Source organism: Neoarius graeffei, chromosome 28 (assembly GCF_027579695.1).
Source record: "Neoarius graeffei isolate fNeoGra1 chromosome 28, fNeoGra1.pri, whole genome shotgun sequence".
Lineage (NCBI taxonomy): Eukaryota > Metazoa > Chordata > Actinopteri > Siluriformes > Ariidae > Neoarius > Neoarius graeffei.
Window position 1 is genome coordinate 41,449,410 of NC_083596.1, and position 22,470 is coordinate 41,471,879.

Here is a 22,470-nt window from a genome sequence, read left to right on the forward strand (position 1 = left end):
AGCACAGAAAGTGTCAACATTTCATGACGAGAGTTTTTCCAGGCCATCATACATAAAATTAATATTACAAGAAGATAACTCCAATGCACAATAGCTCCTACTAAGAACATGCTTATACCAGGTGGGGTCCACTCCAACTGTATGAGGTGAAGACTATTATAGAAAAATGATGGGAAGTGACGCATTGTCTCTACATGTAGGTGTGTGCAACATATATTACAATTATGATTCTAAAACATTAACAAAAAGCCATCTTGACTCTATAATTCAACAGGATCATTTCTGTCAAATCAGTAATGCTGGCTGGCAAAAGATAATGGGGAGGACCCACCACACCACCAAAACTCCTTAATCTCAAGAAGTACTGCCACGGTGTGGACGGTTACAAACCGACAGATGATATGCAAAATGCAAATGTGATGAACATTTCAACCTTGTGCTTGCCACTTGCCTAGAAAACAGAATAACGGAATCTGAATCATGAGATGTAAAGCAGGGCTTGATTCCCAATCCTGCACGTTTCCCCTTCTCCAACACACTCACCTCATGAACGTACGTGTGTGTGTGTGTGTGTGTGTGAGGATAGTACTTTGTATTTTAGTAAAACAAAGAACCTTTCAAGGGGGCTTATCGCATCCACACACTGCTTGAGTACTCATGTAACCGAGTGCACCTGGTATGAGTGACATGTGTTCTGCTATAAGTGTAAGAGTGTGTCAAACACTCCGTGCTCAGGGTGCGATCACGGTAACAAATTGTGATCTTGGGTGAGGGAATCACCGATAAGTTGATTCCACTCAGGAATTATATATCTTACAGAAGGCCAAAATGAGGTTGTTGATGGAAAAAGAACTGAAATGTGTGCATGTCATTACATCCCACTGTATACAGCTGCGAGTTACACAATTAAGCACAAACAGCGCACCCTGCGTGTTGCGAGACGACGGGTTGATTCTGATGCATGCAAAATAAAGATATTCTATATAAAATATCGCATGCATACAGACAGGTGGATGGATGGATAGATAGATGAATAGATGCATGCGTGCACGCTTGTATCATTCTGAAGCTTTGTTTGTATTAAATTGCATTGTATCACGAGGAGTACACTTGTGGTCCCACCTTGTGGAGAGCTGATGTGCCCGGCGGATCACCTTTTAATTTTTTTTTTTTGCACTTCAAGTGATCACAGAAAAGAAAAGAAAAGAAAAGAAAAGAGGGGAAAAAAAACACCACACTAGTTTGTGATTTCTGTGAATTCAACAGCCTGGATTTGCAGGATGATCATTTCGGGTTTCAAACTGCCATGACACCTACCTCTTCGTTGCAATTACAGAGCCGAGAGAGAGAGAAAGTGTGTGTGTGTGTGTGTGTGTGTGGAATTATCAATCAGGACTTCAGTGAAGCAAAATGCATATAAAAAGATATATGTACATTCTCTTATTTGCATGCATTAGATAGATAGATAGATAGATAGATAGATAGATAGATAGATAGATAGATAGATAAAATGCAATCATTATACTTACCGTATATGGAGTGTATAGCTATATGATAATCTATAGCTATATCTACGTGGGGGGTTGGGGTGGGGGGGAGTACCTACCATCAGAAGCAACCGTCCACAGCAGCAGAGCTCCCAAGCAGACCCGTGCATGTGACATGGTAGTTGTCCTGTATAAATCCGGTTGGTAATAAATGAACGCTGTTCGCCTCTGAGATATTCCGCTTGCGGCTCGGTTACAGTCCGGTAGCCGAGCCTGGGCAAGAAAGCACAAGAAGAGGACGGCGAAAAACTTGACCGAAGGCTTTCGGGTCCATCACGGAATGCCGAACAGTGACCACGAAGCTCTTCCCACGGCGACGAGCCACACACACACACACACACACTCAAGCACACACACACACTCACACACACACACAGAGGGAGACAGAAAAGTTAACAGGTATCCGGCTCCTGATGGCGCGTGCCTCTCTTCACAGCGAGGTGAATGCGCGCCGCGCACCAGGCGCGTTCCTGTGCTAAGCGTTAGCACCGATTTGACACCACAGGCAGCAGCAGCAGCTCCCCTGAGTAGCCGAGCTTAGCCCCTTAACCCCGGAGCGACAGGAGAAATAATTATCCTTTTTTTAAATAAAAATAAAAAGCTACAACAAATAAGCAGTTCATACACGGTGCAGGTTAAAGACTAGTCCGTGTAAAGCCAGTTAATAACCGAACAAAACGACGGCTCATTTTCCTGTCAGGGGAAAAATGTATATGTTTGTTGTTCCCGTCGCTGCTGCTATATTCTATTCTATTCTATTATCTTCAGCAGAAATAAATAAATAAAACAGCTTGAAGCCGACGAGGTTTGTGTTTGTTCCTCCACAAGTCCGTGTAGCCCAAAAGTTCTCCGGTAAAATCCAGCACAAGGTGGAGGGAAGGAAAAAAAAAAAAAAACCGCCACACAAACACGGTTCCTCGATTAAAGTGACGTCCTCACGTTAAAACAGCAGGTTGTTGTTGTTGTTTTTTTTTCCCCAGTCCTCTCTTAGTCTGAAAAATGGCTTAAACGTCTGTTTTGTATGATCCAGAAACTACAGTAGTTAAGAGACGGATGAAAGTCTGGAGTTCGGCGTTTCAGCTTCGAAACAAACGAGCCTTAATCAATCAGAGTGACTAATTCCCATCTTTTCGGTGCCGGAAAACCCATTAAGTTTGCCTTTTGTGGTTTCCTGGTACCTCAGGTGACATGGCGAAACTTGAACATCACTCCGAGTGTCTGCGTTTCTCCACAAAAAAAAATCTCCTCAGAGGAATGAAGACCGGGTCCGGTCACGTGCTCCAGCCGGCCACGCTGATCACGTGACACAGCCGACCATAATTAGTTGCAGGCTAATGTGGGTCTGATCCCAAACCGCGCACTCCATTATTGGTTAATGTAAAAATAGTAGGCTAAGTAATCTGCTGCATAAATTATTACAGTGTCCATTCGGTGCAAGAGGTGTACATGAATACACACTAATTCAGGGTTAAGGGTTCACGGTGGTGTAGTGGTTAGCACTGTCGCCTCACAGCAAGAAGGTTCTGGGTTCGCGGCCGGCGAGGGCCTTTCTGTGTGGAGTTTGCATGTTCTCCCCGTGTCTGCGTGCGTTTCCTCTGGGTGCTCCAGTTTCCCCCAAAGACATGCAATTAGGTTAACTGGTGACTCTAATGGCCCTTTTCCACTACCCTTTTTCAGCTCACTTCAGCTCACTTCAGCCCGACATGGCTCGCGTTTCGACTACCTCAGAGCAGCACGACTCAGCTCGCTTCAGCCCTGCTTAGCACCCAAAACTCGCACGGTTTTGGAGTAGGGCTGAAGCGAGCCAAACCGAGCCGAGTGGGGCTAGGGGCGTGAGGAGACACTCCCCTGTGCACTGATTGGTGAGGAGGAGTGTCCTCACATGCCCACACACGCCCCGCGAGCACGCTGGGATCTGTAAACACCGTAAACCCGGAAGAAGAAGAATTACGAATTACGAGAATTTCTGAAGCCTTATGCGCCTCGCCTCATCTATACGCTCTTGCCAGTATCTGTTGGCGTTGTCGGTGACAACAAGCCACAGCACCAAGGCCAGCAACACTAATGACTCCATGTCCTCTATAAAAATGGGTGTCCGGTGATGGACAGGGTAAAGGACTGTATAAGGGGGACACTGGATCGGGTATACAGCAAGCTACACAGGCTGTCCGGTTAGAACAGGAATTAATGGATGTCCACTCACGAGAAACCGTGTAAACCGTGGTTTTACTAGAAAACAGAATAAAATACAAATACAACAAGACATGAGCAATAATATACACACAAGCAATAATGTAAATAATGACAATGATATAAATACAAATACACATCGCATTAAATATATATTAACGCAAATGAATAATAATTATATACAATGTAATACAATGTAAAACACACAAATGAATACTATATAAGTAAAACAATGTAAAGCCCAATGAATGCTATTTACACCCCATAATAAATAACACAACACACTAGATACTGACTATATACACGATATGTACACAATATGTACAATGTGTACAACGTACACGGAGGATGAGGATAGCTGCCTACAGCAGCTATCATTACCAAGGTGCGTGGTGCAACTGCTTACAGCGAGTCACACCCGCATGAAGACACAGAGTGTGTCGGCTGAATGAAGGGGAGCGTGGCTCCTTTAAGCGCTGCCCCGCGCTGTATTGCGCATAGAAGGTTAGAATATGTGGCGCGATTATGAACTGTACATACCACCACTACACTCCCAACACGGCAATGGCTAATAATGAAATGTGCTCCCGTAACAAACCGTGGTCGAGAAAACAAGCGCTATCATTACATGGCTACTGAACAGAACAGAACAAACACGTAAGAAAATAGACAGACACAGGATGAGAGAAAAGGAGAAGAAATACTCGCTAGCCTTACCGCCACATGTAACAGTTACAGATAACGAGTACACACATAACACAGTAGCTACGCAACAATAAACAACTTACATTCAAGGACGCACGGAATGCTCACACGGCACAAATGATGGACGTTGGATCCTGACACGTCCGCGATAGAAAGACAGAAAGCAAGAAAGAAATGAAACCGAGAAAGAAAGAGAGAAACGGATCCAAATATTCACTGATGAGAAGCAGGTGTTGCATGGAGTCCCCGTCTGATGTGTGCTGTGTTTTCCTCGATGTTTGTGCGCATCTTATATAGTCCACGCAGCACAGTGTGATGGACAGTGGCGCCAGGGTGTCTGAAGTTGGCGTGTGATGGACAGTGGCGCCAGGGTGTCTGAAGTTGGCATGTTGTAACATGCCCTGACAACTAATGGGTTGGGAGCCACTATGTCTGACAAGGGTGCCTGTTTACTACTTTTAAAGGTCAAAATAATTAAGACCTGGCACCGCAATTCTGAACAGCCGCCCCCAACTTTGTGGAACAAAGTTGTGTCCATGATGTCAGGCAGAGGTGTCCTGAGGGAGTGAAGGGAGTCTCACCAGGCGTGAGACTGGGCGTGTGTAGGTCCGGTCCTTGACCTGCACCTGTGCAGTACGTACCCTGCCATCTGCTCCAGGGATGACAGCAGTGACCTTGCCCACAGGCCACAGGGCACGTGGGAGTTGAGGGTCGACAATCATCACGATGCTGTCAACGATGAGGTCCTCCCGGTCTCGTTGCCACTTGGAGCGGGTTTGAAGAGAGGGCAGGTAGTTCCTGATGAACTTAGCCCAGAATTGGTCCGCAAGGGCCTGGCACTGTCTCCACCTGCGCCTGCTCAGGATGTCGGAGTCGGTGTAGACCACTTGTGGTATGGAGGGGTCGTGCCGCCCCATCAGCAGCATGTTTGGAGTGATGGGATCTGGATCTGTGATGTCTGATGAGGTGTAACCCAAGGGCTTGGAGTTGATGATGCTTTCCACCTCGATCAGCACTGTCCTCAACACCTCCTCAGTGACTGTCTGTGCATCGAGTGTAGTGTGTAGGGCAGCTTTGATGGAACGGATCTCCCGTTCCCAGGAACCACCGAAGTGCGGAGCATGTGGAGGATTGAACTTGAAGTCAATCTGTTGACTGGCTAAGTGGGACTGTAGCTCTGGGCTGAGGGCTTTGAACGTCTCCTGCAGTTCAGACTGACCCCCTCTGAAATTGGTGCCTTGGTCGGAGAGCAGCTCATGTGGTTTCCCTCGGCGTGCGATAAAGCGCCGCAGGGCCATCAAGAAAGCATCAGTGTCCATGCTGGTGAGGAGGTCTAGATGCACTGCATGGATTGTCAGGCACTTGAAAACGATGCCCCACCGTTTCTCAGTGCGTCGGCCGATCTTGATGAGGTACGGCCCGAAACAATCCATTCCAGTGGAATAGAAGGCTGGCTTGTGCAAGCGCAGACTTGATGGTGGCAAGTCAGCCATTCTGGGGATCACTGGTGTGCCTCGCCACTTCTGACACTCTGGACAGCTGTGCTGATGTTTCTTGACAGCCGCTCTCCCACGCACGATCCAGTACCGCCGGCGCAGCTCAGCAAACACTCGCTCTGGTCCTGGGTGCGCCAGGTGGCTGTCGAAGTCTCGGATGATGAGCTGTGTGATGGGGTGCTGAGGGTCAAGCAGGATGGGGTGTAGAGTCTCCTCCTCAACCGTGTCACACCTGCGCAGACGACCTCCGACCCGGATCAGCTGTGTCTCAGCGTCGTACTCCGGGGACGATGTGAGGATCCTGCTGTCAGTGGAGACTGGCTTCCCCGCTGAGAGCAGGGTGAAGTCTTCGGGGAAGGAGTCACTCTGTGCCTTCCTGAGGAGTGCCATCTCCGCTTGCCTGTAGTCCTCAGCTGTGATGGCGGATGTGGCCGCCCCGTGACGCGCTCTGACTGTGGCCTCCAGCAGCTCTGGATATTGACTGAAGTTCCCTGCATCAGGCAACGCAGGGTCAGAGGTCACGGTGATGTGGCCGCAGAACTGGGACTTCTGCAGCTCGGTGGCATCCTGCAGCAGCTCCACTGATGGTGACGGTGCACTGATGAACAGGCACGCTGGGGTGGAAGACCGACGCTTGACAGCCTTGGCGGGGCCTTGAAGTGTCCACCCAAGGCGTGTCTTCAGGGCAATGGGTCCACCTGGTGGGCCTATGTGCACAGGCTCGATGGGGATGAGGAGGTCTGGGTAGTCAGACCCAATGAGGAGCAGCGGACGGGCCTGAGTAAAGGAGTGAAGAGGCAGCCCTCTGAGGTGGCGGTAGGTCCTTTGGAGAGCCTCAACTGGGTGTGAATGAGGGGACAGTCCCAGTTCGGGTGATGTGAAAGCCCGCTGTATCTTGTACCGCTGCTGCGGTTGACTGAGGGATGACACAGAGAAGGACACTGACCTCCCTGGCACCGTTCTGATGTCATGACGGATGGTGCGGAGGGCCAGGTTCTCACTCTGTCCTTTGAGGCCAAGCTGCTGCGCTGCTTGGGGGAGGAGCATGGTGCGCTCTGACCCGTCATCGAGGATGGCGTAGGTCTCCATCTTCTTGCCCCCGTAATGAAGGAGCACCTTCACCATCTTCAGCAGCACACAACTACCTCTCCGTGCTGGGTCGAGGTAGTAGGTGGATGGCTGGCTGGGTGAAGACAGTGTCGCAGTCTCCGGCCTGCTTTGTGCATTCACCTCATGCAGTACCTCGAGGTGCAGGCGATTGCACTTCGGGCACCGTGCCTTGAGGTAGCACTGAGCTGCTTGATGGTCGCGTCCACACCTCCAGCACTTCTTCCCAGTCTTGATCCACTGGAGCCTCGGTTCCAGTGACATACTCTTGAACGCAGTGCACTGGTTGAAGTAGTGCTCCGTGCTGTTGCAGAAGGGGCAGTACTTCTTTGGAGGCTCCACCTTGGCGGGTGTGCATGGAGCTGACTTTGATGGCTGCTGAGCTGACTTGGTTGGGGGGTCTACCAGCAGGACCGTGGTGGAGCGTGTGGCTGCCGGCTGCTTGCCTCTGGTGCTCCGCTGCCGCTCTGCCTGGCTCGCTGTTGCCTTTGGCGGGTCGTTGGTCTCGTCCAGCTGCACACCAACCTCGTGCTGTAACCATGCGGCGAAGTCCAAGAGTGTGGGGACAGGCACACGGTCTGGGTCGATGTACCGCCTGAAGGCAGTACGCAGCTCGTGAGGCAGCTTGGGCAGCAACCGAGACACATGCGAACCGCACCGTAGCTCAAGCTGTTCCTGGGTCCCCATCTTATCCAGCATCCCCACCAAGGACTGCACCTTCAGGGCGAAGTTCCTGAAGCCTCTCTGGTCACCGCTCCTAACAGGGGGCTCAGCCAGGACCTGGTTGATCTGCCTGAGTGCCAGTTTGCGGGGCTGCCCAAAGAGCTTCGTGAGGGCTGCCATCGTATCACTGTAGGGATGGCTGCTGTGGCAGTAAGCATCCGCTACCAGGACAGCATCCTCTAGCTTCAGGTGGTCCAGCAGGATCTGATATTTGAAGCGCTCTGTCGCGTCGGGTGGTAGGACGTTGTCGAGCGCCAGCTGCATCCTGTTGAACTGCCGTGGGTCGTCCTCGGTGAACGCTGGGATTCTCATCTTGGGCCCACGGTAGGTCAGCTCCTGAGGGGGAAGAGATGTCAGTCGCTGTGGGACAGGTGACAGCCTGTGATGATCTGGTGCCACTGCCCTCTGACCGGCCGACACCGGTGATGACGTCCACTGTCTCTGAGCGGACGAAGGGCGCCGTGGGCTGAATGGCGCTGAGTACTGTGGGGTGGCAGGAAAGGGTGAGGATGACGTGACTGAGTGACCCTGTGGCAGATTCATGCTCCTCAGGTGCTCTGTCAGCTCTGCCGTCAGTAGTGTTGGCAGATGGGGAGCTCCTCCGTGTGGCGGTGTGGACGTCGCTGCCTCAGCTCCTGCGATGTGTGGCCGAGGTAGAGGTGACGACTGCTCCGCCACCGGGGCGCGGCGATGTCCACTGGTTGAGTCAGCAGGGCTGTATGTTCTGTCATGCTGCAGTGGTGATGATAGGACTGCTGGGTGGGTTCCAGGCGTGACGGCTGGAACCTGGATGTCCCTCGCTGGAGTGCGTGGAGGTGATGCATAGTGTTGTTGTTGCAACAGGTACTGCACATCCCGCTGCAGCTGCCGATTGTCCTCCCGTATCTGCTGAAGGGCGAGGAGGATAGCTGCTGACGTGTCGAGGGGAGTCTGCCCAGCAGGGGGAGTGTGTGATGGCTCCCGGGGCCTGCTGTCTCCCACGTGGGAAGAATCATCCTGGGTGTGTACGCCGTCCTGTGGCAGCCGTCGCTGAGTCTGGGTCACCACGTAGTCATCCAGGTGCCTGGGGTGGTGGTGCTCACGGCGAGGACGGGCACTGCCATCATGAGTGGACATCCTGACTGTGTAGAACGCTGTATCCGGCTCGAAGGACCATATAAAAATGGGTGTCCGGTGATGGACAGGGTAAAGGACTGTATAAGGGGGACACTGGATCGGGTATACAGCAAGCTACACAGGCTGTCCGGTTAGAACAGGAATTAATGGATGTCCACTCACGAGAAACCGTGTAAACCGTGGTTTTACTAGAAAACAGAATAAAATACAAATACAACAAGACATGAGCAATAATATACACACAAGCAATAATGTAAATAATGACAATGATATAAATACAAATACACATCGCATTAAATATATATTAACGCAAATGAATAATAATTATATACAATGTAATACAATGTAAAACACACAAATGAATACTATATAAGTAAAACAATGTAAAGCCCAATGAATGCTATTTACACCCCATAATAAATAACACAACACACTAGATACTGACTATATACACGATATGTACACAATATGTACAATGTGTACAACGTACACGGAGGATGAGGATAGCTGCCTACAGCAGCTATCATTACCAAGGTGCGTGGTGCAACTGCTTACAGCGAGTCACACCCGCATGAAGACACAGAGTGTGTCGGCTGAATGAAGGGGAGCGTGGCTCCTTTAAGCGCTGCCCCGCGCTGTATTGCGCATAGAAGGTTAGAATATGTGGCGCGATTATGAACTGTACATACCACCACTACACTCCCAACACGGCAATGGCTAATAATGAAATGTGCTCCCGTAACAAACCGTGGTCGAGAAAACAAGCGCTATCATTACATGGCTACTGAACAGAACAGAACAAACACGTAAGAAAATAGACAGACACAGGATGAGAGAAAAGGAGAAGAAATACTCGCTAGCCTTACCGCCACATGTAACAGTTACAGATAACGAGTACACACATAACACAGTAGCTACGCAACAATAAACAACTTACATTCAAGGACGCACGGAATGCTCACACGGCACAAATGATGGACGTTGGATCCTGACACGTCCGCGATAGAAAGACAGAAAGCAAGAAAGAAATGAAACCGAGAAAGAAAGAGAGAAATGGATCCAAATATTCACTGATGAGAAGCAGGTGTTGCATGGAGTCCCCGTCTGATGTGTGCTGTGTTTTCCTCGATGTTTGTGCGCATCTTATATAGTCCACGCAGCACAGTGTGATGGACAGTGGCGCCAGGGTGTCTGAAGTTGGCGTGTGATGGACAGTGGCGCCAGGGTGTCTGAAGTTGGCATGTTGTAACATGCCCTGACAACTAACGGGTTGGGAGCCACTATGTCTGACAAGGGTGCCTGTTTACTACTTTTAAAGGTCAAAATAATTAAGACCTGGCACCGCAATTCTGAACATCCTCCATGTTTATTGTTTACTATCCGGGTCGTAAGACTACCGCTTAAAAGATCACTGATGTCACTGTTTGCGCCGCCTAATGACATCACGTGACGTCCACCCACTTTCGCTAACTCCACCCAATGTGTCCACCCACTTCCAGCCAGCACGGTTCAGCGCGGTTGTAGTCGAAATGCAACTCCAACAGCCCCACTCAGCTCGACTCAGCCCAACTCAGCACGGCACGGCTCAGCCCTACTCAGCACGGCACGGCTCAGCCCTACTCAGCCACGTTGGTAGTGGAAAAGCGGCATTAAAGTGTGAATGGTTGTCTGTGTCTATGTGTCAGCCCTGTGATGACCTGGCAACTTGTCCAGGGTGTACCCTGCCTTTCGCCCGTAGTCAGCTGGGATAGGCTCCAGCTTGCCTGCAACCCTGTAGAACAGGATAAAGCGGCTAGAGATAATGAGATGAGAAACTAGTTAAGAGACAGATGAAAGTCTGGAGTTCTGCGTTTCAGCTTCAACTCGGTGGTCTTTTCGAAACAAACGAGCCTTAATCAGAGTGACTAATTCCCATCTTTTCGGTGCCAGAAAACCCATTAAGTTTGCCTTTTGTGGTTTCCTGGTACCTCAGGTGACATGGCGAAACTTGAACATCACTCCGAGTGTCTGCGTTTCTCCACAAAAAAAAATCTCCTCAGAGGAATGAAGACCGGGTCCGGTCACGTGCTCCAGCTGGCCACGCTGATCACGTGACACAGCCGACCATAATTAGTTGCAGGCTAATGTGGGTCTGATCCCAAACCGCGTACTCCATTATTGGTTAATGTAAAAATAGTAGGCTAAGTAATCTGCTGCATAAATTATTACAGTGTCCATTCAGTGCAAGAGGTCATGAATACACACTAATTCAGGGTTAAGGGTTCACGGTGGTGTAGTGGTTAGCACTGTCACCTCACAGCAAGAAGGTTCTGGGTTCGAGCCCAGTGGCCGGCGAGGGCCTTTCTGTTGCCCCTTTTCCACCAAAGCAGTTCCAGGGCTGGTTCGGGGCCAGTGCTTAGTTTGGAACTGGGTTTTCTGTTTCCACTGACAAAGAACTGGCTCTGGGGCCATAAAAACCAGTTCCAGGCTAGCACCAACTCTCTGCTAGGCCAGAGGAAAGAACTGCTTACGTCACCGGGGGCGGGGTTGTTAAGACCAACAACAATAACAAGACCGCGAAAAATCGCCATTTTTAAGCAACAAGAAGCAGCAGCTGTACAAACGCGAAGTCATCCATTATTATTATTATTGTTGTTGCTGCTGCTGCTTCTTCCGTGTTGTTTTTGCTTCAATATTCGCGCCAAGGTTTATGGAAACGTAGCGACGTAACTGACGTATACAACGACTTAATGACGTGGCTTCCCTTAGTACCGCGAACTATGGAAAAGCAAACTGATTCTCAGCTGGCTCGCAAAGTTGAACGAGTTGTGAACCAGCATCAGCACTGGCCCCGAACCAGCCCTGGAACTGATTTGGTGGAAAAGGGGTATGTGTGGAGTTTGCATGTTCTCCCCGTGTCTGCGTGGGTTTCCTCCGGGTGCTCCAGTTTCCCCCACAGTCCAAAGACATGCGGTTAGGTTAACGTGGGGCAGCCTTGGGCTGAGGTGCCCTTGAGCAAGGTACCTGACCCTTGACTGCTCCCTGGACGCTGTAGTGTGGCTGCCCACTGCTCTGGGTGTGTGTGCGTGTGTTCACTGCTTCAGATGAGTTAAATGCAGAGGATGAATTTCACCGTGCTTGAAGTGTGCATGTGACAAATAAAGGTTTCTTCTTCTTCATTCAATAGTTATAAGATGATTATAAGAGTTCATGCAGCAGTGTTGGTTGGTAGGATGTGTTTACATACATGCGCTACAAAACATTTAGCTGTTTTCTTATATACACTACCAGTCAAAAGTTTGGACACACCTTCTACTCTAATTCAGTGTTTTTTCTTTATTTTTATGAATTAAAAGTCGCTTCATGTATTAAAGTAATGATGGTCTGTCGTTTCTCTTTACTTATTCGAGTGGTACTTGATATAATATCGATTACTACAGTTGTCAAACAGGGCTATTTACTGTAATTTTATTCTTTACTACAGTTTTTACTGTTTGATTATCTCAAACGCATTAAGAAGGCAAGAAACTAGTCAACATACCAGGACCTGGTCTTCCCACACAGTCTCCTGTGTACTAACCAGGCCCTCAAGGTGCATCAGGTGGCGCTGATCTCTGTTTCTATAGCCCTCAGACTCTTGTCTATTGCATAGCTAGGGTTACAGTGGGGGACTGGTCCTTGTGGTCCTGGTAACCACAAGAGTTTGACTCCATACTCACATCTGTATTGTGCCATGCCTCACCAGATGGCAATAGGTACCATTTTTATGATGGTCTTTGGTATGACCTGACCATGAGTAGAACTCACAAGCTCCTGGTCAAGAGGCAGACATGCTAACCACTAGGCCAACTCACGGTCAAGAAACTAGTCCACTAATTAATTAACTTTTGATGAGGCACACCTGTTAATTGAAAATCATTCCAGGTGACTACATTATGAAGCTGGTTAAGCTAATGCCAGTAGTGTACAAAGTGTCATCAAGGTAAATGTTGGCTATTTTGAAGAACACCTTGGTTTTAGCACACTAATCATGTTTTTCAAGACATACTAGAATATTTTGCCTTACTACATAAAAATAGCTGAAGTAGTACCGTATATTGTGTGCAATAAACAATCAGGAAAATGACCAAATATATGTTTAGATCTAATATTTAGAGAGCTGACTCATTTGGAACCTGCAATACATGACTAATGAGTGTGAGTCTAAGTATGAGCCTGTACTCTTCAGAAAAAATGAAGCAGTTATTAATGCTACTTTGCTAATTACTGAACATAGTTTAACTGCTTTGGAATGGACTGGTATCCCATTATATTATATGGGCATGAGTGTTTTACTGGGAAATACGCCACTCGTATTTTTCATACGAGCTACATCCAGGACATGGAGATTCAAAACCATGATATAAATCTCTATCTGTCACACGTGAGGAAATCGATGAATTGTGTTGATAAATTTGGGTACTTTTGGTTTGTGAATGTGTCTGTATAATAAAAAGAAAATCACACGTTGGCTTGAAGATATGAAGTTTATCTTCTCGTGTTGATAAACTCACATTTTTCATATGAAATACATCACAGAACTGAATGACATATTTCCCGATATTTCACTCCGATGACGTCACTCTCAGGGTTTTCCTGTTGACTAAACACACGTTGTCAAAATGGCGAACCAGTTCAAAATTAAAATTCTTTTGATTAACCTGCGGGGTTTTTTTGGTGGATGTGTCCATGTAACATAAAGAACATTACACGATGGCATGACGATATGAAGTTTATCTTCTCATGTTGAAAATATTTTCACTCGTTTGCTTTGCTCACTCTTGAATATATTCGCCACTCGAAAATAAACTTCATATCTTCGCGTAACTATGTAATATCCTTTGTGTATTACACGCCTCTTAGCCAGTGTTCCTAAGATAGGCCGTAACCCTGACCAAATAAAGCAGTTATGGAAGATGAATGAATGAATGAATGAATGAATGAATGAACACTTACAAGCTACTTGATTTGAACAACGAATGTCCCTACCACCTTGCTGCTGGAATTTAACCTAAAAGCTTCACTACTTGAGGTGACATAACTAAGAGGAATCCAATTAATGACCACTTTGCCCAGAGTTTTTTTTCCCCCATTAACAGATTACCTAAGTGCATGTATAATGTACAGAGTCCATATTTCAAATACAGTAAGGTTCTTTGCATTTGAACATTGCACGTGATTTCAAATCAAAAGAAAAACAAAACAAAGCCTTTCATCAATTTACTCAAATGTTGGGGGGGGGTATTCATACTCCTTGTAATTGTAAGATTAGTCTCATTACCTTGCCTAGTCACTCAATTTGTTGGTCTTTAGCAACCGTGTAAGGAATTTGTCGATCAGCTGTTTTCAGTTACTTCTCAGGAATAAATAGTCTGGTCTACCAGTATGATAGAGATTGTCAACAGAATATATCAAAATGAATCAAAACAAAAGCTCTGGAGGACGATACAAAACTATCTCAAAGACACTGAACATACCTTGAAACTCACTTTTAATCGTTCATCATTAATAGAACATATATAACCAAATTGTCAGGTCAGGCCACCGGTCTAAAAGTAGTCAGTGAACTAAAAGGACATACCGTATGTTATCCAGAGCAACATACAGCAAGCACATACATAAATATACCTAGTGCTTGGGGACAGTTAGGGGTTAGGTGCCTTGCTCGAAGGTACTTCAGCCATGGATTTTTCCTGCCAGTCCAAGGAATTGAACCATTTAGGCAACCATTTGGGCCCAAGGCTGCTTCTCTAACCTTTAGGCCATGGTATTAGACTAGAGTGTGACACCAAATGTCTCCGAGAGAGTTGTATAGTCAGTGGTATAATGTTCATGGGTCAACCATACTCAAAGGTGTTACACCAAAAGGGCCTTTATGAATGAGTTGCCATTAAGAAACCTTTAGTAAACAAAGAAATCTTTGCTTACAAAAGAAATCTCCCAATCTGTAAAATTTGGGGGAGGTAGACTCATGTCATGGACATTCTTTCTAGCAAAAGAGACTGGCAGCATGATCAGGATTGATGGGAAAATGAGTGGTGCACAGTACAGACTGAGCTTGGATAAAAAAAAAATTGCTGCTGTCTGTCAAAAAGCTTCATCTGGGAAGGAAGTTTAACTTTCACAAAAAATAATGACCAGCAGCACACAACCAAAGCAACACTGGAGTGATTTAAAATGGAGAAAATTGATGTTGTTTAGTGGCCCTATCAGTTTAGAGTCCTGATCTTAACATCATCAAATTTCAGTAGCAAGACCTCAAGGCAAGACCGAACTGGACTAACCTGGTAGAATTTTGTAAAGAGGTCCAAAATTGGTCCATCAAACTACAAAATTGTTTTAGACTCATCCAAGTAGATTACTTTCTGTGATAGAGCATTCATTCATCGCTATTCAGCACTGTTCAGAATACTGTATAGGTGGTGATTCAGTATTGTAGTTAGTAGTTATTTGAACACCATTACTGTTAAATCCACACACACCATAGGTTCTAAGTAAAACCATGTAATTATGGTGTTATATAGTGATTGAAAACAAACTACTCTCTTTTCAAAAAAAGCTGCTGTTGAAGTCTTGGCTTTGTCATGGCCTGAGGTCTCACACCATCACACTACAGTGACATCTCCTGGTGAGCTTCTTCCAGGTAATTTCCACCATGAATATGACATGTTTCTGGTTTAAAAAAACAACCCCCCACCCCCCAAAAAAATCCATGTTTGACATTTAATGTGGCAGACTTACCCAGTTATTTCCATTTGCAGTCTTATTTGTTTATAATAAGAACCACATAAAAATTGCAATGGACATGTAATATTATGACAGCAAGTTTGAGTTTATTCAAAATAGATAATTTCATTAAGTTCACTAATAAATGAGCATATGTTTTATTAAAATAAAAACAAACTGCTTGTTATTGTGGCTCTCACTTTCACTTTAAGCTTACATTTGAGTCATTTGTCTTCATTGTTCATTTCTCATAAAAATAATCAAGATTATTTTTGGGAAATTCACAAACATATTCCTAAGGGAATTGGCTGAACAGCTTCAAAAACATTTTTTCAGCATAATGTTTAGCACTGTCGCCTCACAGAAAGAAGGTTCTGGGTTTGAGCCCAGTGGCTGATGGGGGCCTTTCTGTGTGGAGCTTGTATTTTTCCTTGTGTCTGCATGGGTTTCCTCCAGGTGCTCTGGTTTCCCACACAGTCCAAAGACATGCAGTTAGGTTAACTGGCTACTCTAAATTTCCTGTAGGTGTGTGTGTGTGTGTGTGTGTGTGTGTGTGTGCGCGCGCGCGCGTGCAGAAAGGAACTGGCCACCCCACTGCTGCAATTCTGGCCAAGTCAACCAAACACGGCTCGCCTCGAGCCCGGATCTGGACGACGACAACGATATGTATCCAAACCTTTGACCCCTAGCACATTTTGTAGATGACAAATTGCCAGTTCCTTGCTGTTTCTGTTTACCCATCAAAGCAAATCTCTGCAAATCCATTACATAGTCGGAGTACATTAACAGATCACAGTGTCTCAGATTTACACTTTGTGTATATCAATCTCATTTTCATGAGATTTGCTTACAAATCAAACCCATTTCGTTACACATAGTTCACAAACATTTGTTACAATCCTCATTCACTTGATTGTCTTCTCACTGTTCAATCATCTAGGTTTGAACAAAACTGAAACAGCGTGTTTTGGAGTAAGCAGACATGTCATGAACCTTTTACAAATACAGTGGTGCTTGAAAGTTTGTGATCCATTTAGAATTTTCTATATTTCTTCATAAATATGGCCTAAAACATCATCAGATTTTCACACAAGTCCTAAAAGTAGATAAAGAGAACCCAATTAAACAAATGAGACAAAAAATATTATACTTGGTCATTTATTTATTGAGGAAAATGATCCAATATTACATATCTGTGAGTGGCAAAAGTATGTGAACCTTTGCTTTCAGTATCTGGTGTGACCCCCTTGTGCAGCAATAACTGTAACTAAACATTTCTGATAACTGTTGATCAGTCCTACGCACTGGCTTGGAGGAATTTTAGCCCATTCCTCCATACAGAACAGCTTCAACTCTGGGATGTTGGTGGGTTTCCTCACATGAACTGCTCGCTTCGGGTCTTTCCACAACATTTCGATTGGATTAAGGTCAGGACTTTCACTTGGCCATTCCAAAACATTAACTTTATTCTTCTTTAACCATTCTTTGGTAGAACGACTTGTGTGCTTAGGGTCATTGTCTTGCTGCATGACCCACCTTCTCTTGAGATTCAGTTCATGGACAGATGTCCTGACATTTTTCCTTTAGAATTTGCTGGTATAATTCAGAATTAATTGTTCCATCAATGATGGCAAGCCGTCTTGGCCCAGATGCAGCAAAACAGGCCCAAACCATGATACTACCACCACCATGTTTCACAGATGGGATAAGGTACTTATGCTGGAATGCAGTGTTTTCCTTTCTCCAAACATAATGCTTCTCATTTAAACCAAAAAGTTCTATTTTGATCTCATCCATCCACAAAACAATTTTCCAATAGCCTTCTGGCTTGTCCACGTGATCTTTAGCAAACTGCAGATGAGCAGCAATGTTTTTTTTGGAGAGCAGTGGCTTTCTCCTTGCAACCCTGCCATGCACACCATTGTTGTTCAGTGTTCTCCTGATGGTGGACTCATGAACATTAATATTAGCCAATGTGAGAGAGGCCTTCAGTTGCTTAGAAGTTACCCTGGGGTCCTTTGTGACCCGCCGACTATTACACGCCTTGCTCTTGGAGTGATCTTTGTTGGTCAACCACTCCTGGGAAGGGTAACAATGGTCTTGAATTTCCTCCATTTGTACACAATCTGTCTGACTGTGGATTGGTGGAGTCCAAACACTTCCACAAACATGTGTTGTGAAGCTCAGACTTTGATAGGTCCCTGTTCTTTAAATAAAATGGGGTGCCCACTCACACCTGATTGTCATCCCATTGATTGAAAACACCTGACTCTAATTTCACCTTCAAATTAACTGCTAATCCTAGAGGTTCACATACTTTTGCCACTCACAGATATGTAATATTGGATCATTTTCCTCAATAAATAAATGACCAAGTATAATATTTTTGTCTCATTTGTTTAACTGGGTTCTCTTTATCTACTTTTAGGACTTGTGTGAAAAACTGATGATGTTTTAGATCATATTTATGCAGAAATACAGAAAATTCTAAAGGGTTCACAAATTTTCAAGCAACACTGTACAAAACCATTGAACCATTGTGTTGTTTGAAACTGTGAATGTTTCAACAAAAACAAGAGATTATTTAAGCACAGTGAGACTAATTTCAGATTGATAGACTTTCAGTGACTCTCAATTAGCATATGTATCAAGTAAGGAATAAAACACTTTGGAATGTGCTGTTATGGGGAAATAATCAAGGTCTTGGTTGTATGATATTTCATACATGACATGAAGAATTACCACCCTGAAGTTGATGACTGTATTTTGTTCTAACATCATGCTTCTTACACCATATAAACTTGCCAACAATTGCAATATAATATTTATTTATTTATTTATTTATTCAAGAATGACATTTTGGCCTTTTTTTTTTTTGAGCTATTTATAGATGCATTTAACATTATGGAATGCCAGGATGTCGGAAGACTTTATTGTGGTGGAAAACCTAACAGGAACAGCTTTACTTCTGACTGTTACTAAGCACTGACACTGGAAACTCCTTCCAGAAATGTTAAATAAACATCACCTCCAGTAAACCTCACCATACTAACGATTACACACTTTGCTTTGTTAAATAACATGTTTTAGAAAGTGATTTAAATATCAGTGCAGATGGAGATTTAATTTGAGCTTGAACTACTGTCAGAACTGCTATTATAGAAAATTAAGAAGAAGAACAACAACTTTATTCATTACGCGTACATTTTGTGAAATTCCTCTTTGGATTTAACCCATCTGAAGCAGTGAACACACACATACCCAGAGCAGTGGGCAGCCATACGAACAGCACCTGGGGAGCAGTTGAGGGGTAGGTGCCTCACTCAAGGGCGCTTCAGCCTAAGTTCAAAGACATGGGGTGGCCTGTGGAGGAAACCAGAACACCCCATGCAGACATGGGGAGGACATGCAAACTACACACAGAAAGGTCCCTGTCAGCCACTGGGCTCAAACCCAGAACCTAATTGCTGTAAGGCAACAGTGCAAACCATGACACTTGTTTGATTGAATCTTGTTTGATTGAATCAACACTTGTTTGATTGAATTCAAAATTGAAATCTGAATTCAATGGCACTGTTGTATAATTGTTTTGGATTTCTTTTTTTAAACTTCATACTTGAATTGTAGAGAGCTGAATATCAATGTGGTGTTTTGTACATATTTGTATTAAGCTGTATATTTATTTGCATTATTTTGTATTAAACTGTATTTTAATTTTTAGGTTTTAACGCATAAACAGCCAGTATTGTGGGCTGCATAATTATTCTGGGTCCTTTTACTAGACGAATTAACAGCTTTAAGATAGTTTTAAAGTATCTTGAATGTTTACGAAATGCTAAATTTCAGGGTATTTGCTTTTAAGTGTGAAGAACCTAGGAGTCATGTTTGACGACAAATTCTCCTCCTCAGTGAACACTGCTGCAGTGACCCGGATGTGTAGATTCCTCCTCTACAACATCTGAAGGACCTGCCCTTTTCTCACCACCTACCCTACACAGCTCCTGGTCCAAGCACTGATCCTCTCCCACTTGGACTACTGCAACTCTTTCCTTGCTGGCCTTCCAGATTCTGCCATCAGACCCCTGCAACTCATCCAGAATGCTGCAGCTCACCTGGTCTACAACCTCCCTTGTTCTTCCCATGTCACCCCTCTGCTTGCCAATTTGCAATGGCTACCTTTTGCAGCTCGCATCAAATTTAAGACATTGGTGGTAGCTTACCAGGCTGTCAAGGGGTTAGGGCTAGCATACAGTGGGTACGGAAAGTATTCAGACCCCTTTAAATTTTTCACTCTTTGTTTCATTGCAGCCATTTGCTAAAATCAAAAAAGTTCATTTTATTTCTCATTAATGTACACTCAGCACCCCATCTTGACAGAAAGAAACAGAAATGTAGAAATTTTTGCAAATTTATTAAAAAAGAAAAACTGAAATATCACATGGTCATAAGTATTCAGACCCTTTGCTGTGACACTCATATTTAACTCACATGCTGTCCATTTCTTCTGATCCTCCTTGAGATGGTTCTACTCCTTCATTGGAGTCCAGCTGTGTTTAATTAAACTGATTGGACTTGATTAGGAAAGGCACACACCTGTCTATATAAGACCTTACAGCCCACAGTGCATGTCAGAGCAAATGAGAATCATGAGGTCGAAGGAACTGCCCAAGGAGCTCAGAGACAGAATTGTGGCAAGGCACAGATCTGGCCAAGGTTACAAAAGAATTTCTGTAGCACTCAAGGTTCCTAAGAGCACAGTGGCCTCCATAATCCTTAAATGGAAGAAGTTTGGGATGACCAGAACTCTTCCTAGACCTGGCCATCCAGCCAAACTGAGCAACCGTGGGAGAAGAGCCTTGGTGAGAGAAGTAAAGAAGAACCCAAAGATCACTGTGGCTGAGCTCCAGAGATGCAGTAGGGAGATGGGAGAAAGTTCCACAAAGTCAACTATCACTGCAGCCCTCCACCAGTCAGGGCTTTATGGCAGAGTGGCCCGACGGAAGCCTCTCCTCAGTGCAAGACATATGAAAGCCCGCATAGAGTTTGCCAAAAAACACATGAAGGACTCCCAGACTATGAGAAATAAGATTCTCTGGTCTGATGAGACGAAGATTGAACTTTTTGGCATTAATTCTAAGCGGTATGTGTGGAGAAAACCAGGCACTGCTCATCACCTGCTCAATACAATCCCAACAGTGAAACATGGTGGTGGCAGCATCATGCTATGGGGGTGTATTTCAGTTGCAGGGACAGGACGACTGGTTGCAATTGAAGGAAAGATGAATGCGGCCAAGTACAGAGATATCCTGGAAGAAAACCTCTTCCAGAGTGCTCAGGACCTCAGACTGGGCCGAAGGTTCACCTTCCAACAAGACAATGACCCTAAGCACACAGCTAAAATAACAAAGGAGTGGCTTTGGAACAACTCTGTGACCATTCTTGACTGGCCCAGCCAGAGCCCTGACCTAAACCCAATTGAGCATCTCTGGAGAGACCTGAAAATGGCTGTCCACCAACGTTCACCATCCAACCTGACGGAACTGGAGAGGATCTGCAAGGAAGAATGGCAGAGGATCCCCAAATCCAGGTGTGAAAAACTTGTTGCCTCATTCCCAAGAAGACTCATGGCTGTACTAGCTCAAAAGGGTGCTTCTACTCAATACTGAGCAAAGGGTCTGAATACTTATGACCATGTGATATTTCAGTTTTTCTTTTTTAATAAATTTGCAAAAATTTCTACATTTCTGTTTTATTCTGTCAAGATGGGGTGCTGAGTGTACATTAATGAGAAATAAAATGAACTTTTTTGATTTTAGCAAATGGCTGCAATGAAACAAAGAGTGAAAAATTTAAAGGGGTCTGAATACTTTCCGTACCCACTGTACCTCCAGAGACCGATCCACCCCATATGCCAACCAGATCCCAACACACCGCTATTACTGGTCGCTTGCCCCCACCCCCCCGCTCCTGCCCGCTCAAGACTGCTGTCTGTCCTGGCTCCCTGCTGGTGGAATGACCTTCCCATTGAGGTCAGAACTGCTGACTCCCTGACCACCTCCAAGCCCAGACTGAAGACTCACCTCTTCAGGCTGCACCTCTCCCCTGCTTCCCTGCCCAATATGTAACTGCATATTGGTCTAGACCAACCCAGGCTATGTACCGTCTAGCCTGGGGTTAACTGTTTGAGTTTTATTTTTCTCTATTTAGTTGTACTTTGTATGGTTGGTTTGTTTCCCTTGGCTGTTTGCTGAGTATTGGTACTTCAATAGAATATTAGACTAAGTGTTATTCTGTCACTTGTTCAGTTGGCAATAGAACTTTCTTGTCTAGAAGTTCAGCGCCTGACTTTTGCACTTGTTGCTCTGGATAAGAGTGTCTGCTAAATGCCATGTAATGTAATGTAATGTAATGTAATATAACTTTAAGAATTCTTATAGTATAACTTTAAGTGACTTTCCATGACTTCTTAAAGATAATGAAATGCTGTTAAAAAGAACATTTAAGATGTCACTTCAAGTTACTAAATTTAACATTTAAATGTACTTCAAGTCACTACGACTTTTAAGAATACCAATAAGGGGTCTTAAAGTTATTCGTATATTTAATGAATTTAAAAAGTTCAGTAAAGGTACTGACATGTACTACTAAATTTAAAGGCTGATCTTAAAGGTAACTTAAATACAATACTAAAGTTAAGGTTCCTTGAAGGTTTAGATCAAATGCAATTAAATTCACATTTTCATCTCATGTTTTTAATGAAATAAATCACAGCATGCACAATTTGATTCACTTAATTGAGTAGTTCAGAAGAAAAATTAGAAGAAAAAAATAGTAATACCAAT

General features: G+C 44.9%; 1 protein-coding gene across 1 annotated transcript in view; it reads right to left on the reverse strand.

Moving 5' to 3' along the window:
• tmem132e (transmembrane protein 132E) overlaps positions 1 to 1,670 on the reverse strand; it is a 692,467-nt gene extending 690,797 nt beyond the window's left edge. The window contains exon 1 of the mRNA XM_060912829.1: positions 1,607 to 1,670. Coding sequence (XP_060768812.1) covers positions 1,607 to 1,664 — 58 coding nt within the window. The 5' untranslated portion in view covers positions 1,665 to 1,670. The remainder of the gene's footprint in view (positions 1 to 1,606) is intronic.
• Between the last annotated feature and the right edge of the window lie 20,800 nt (positions 1,671 to 22,470).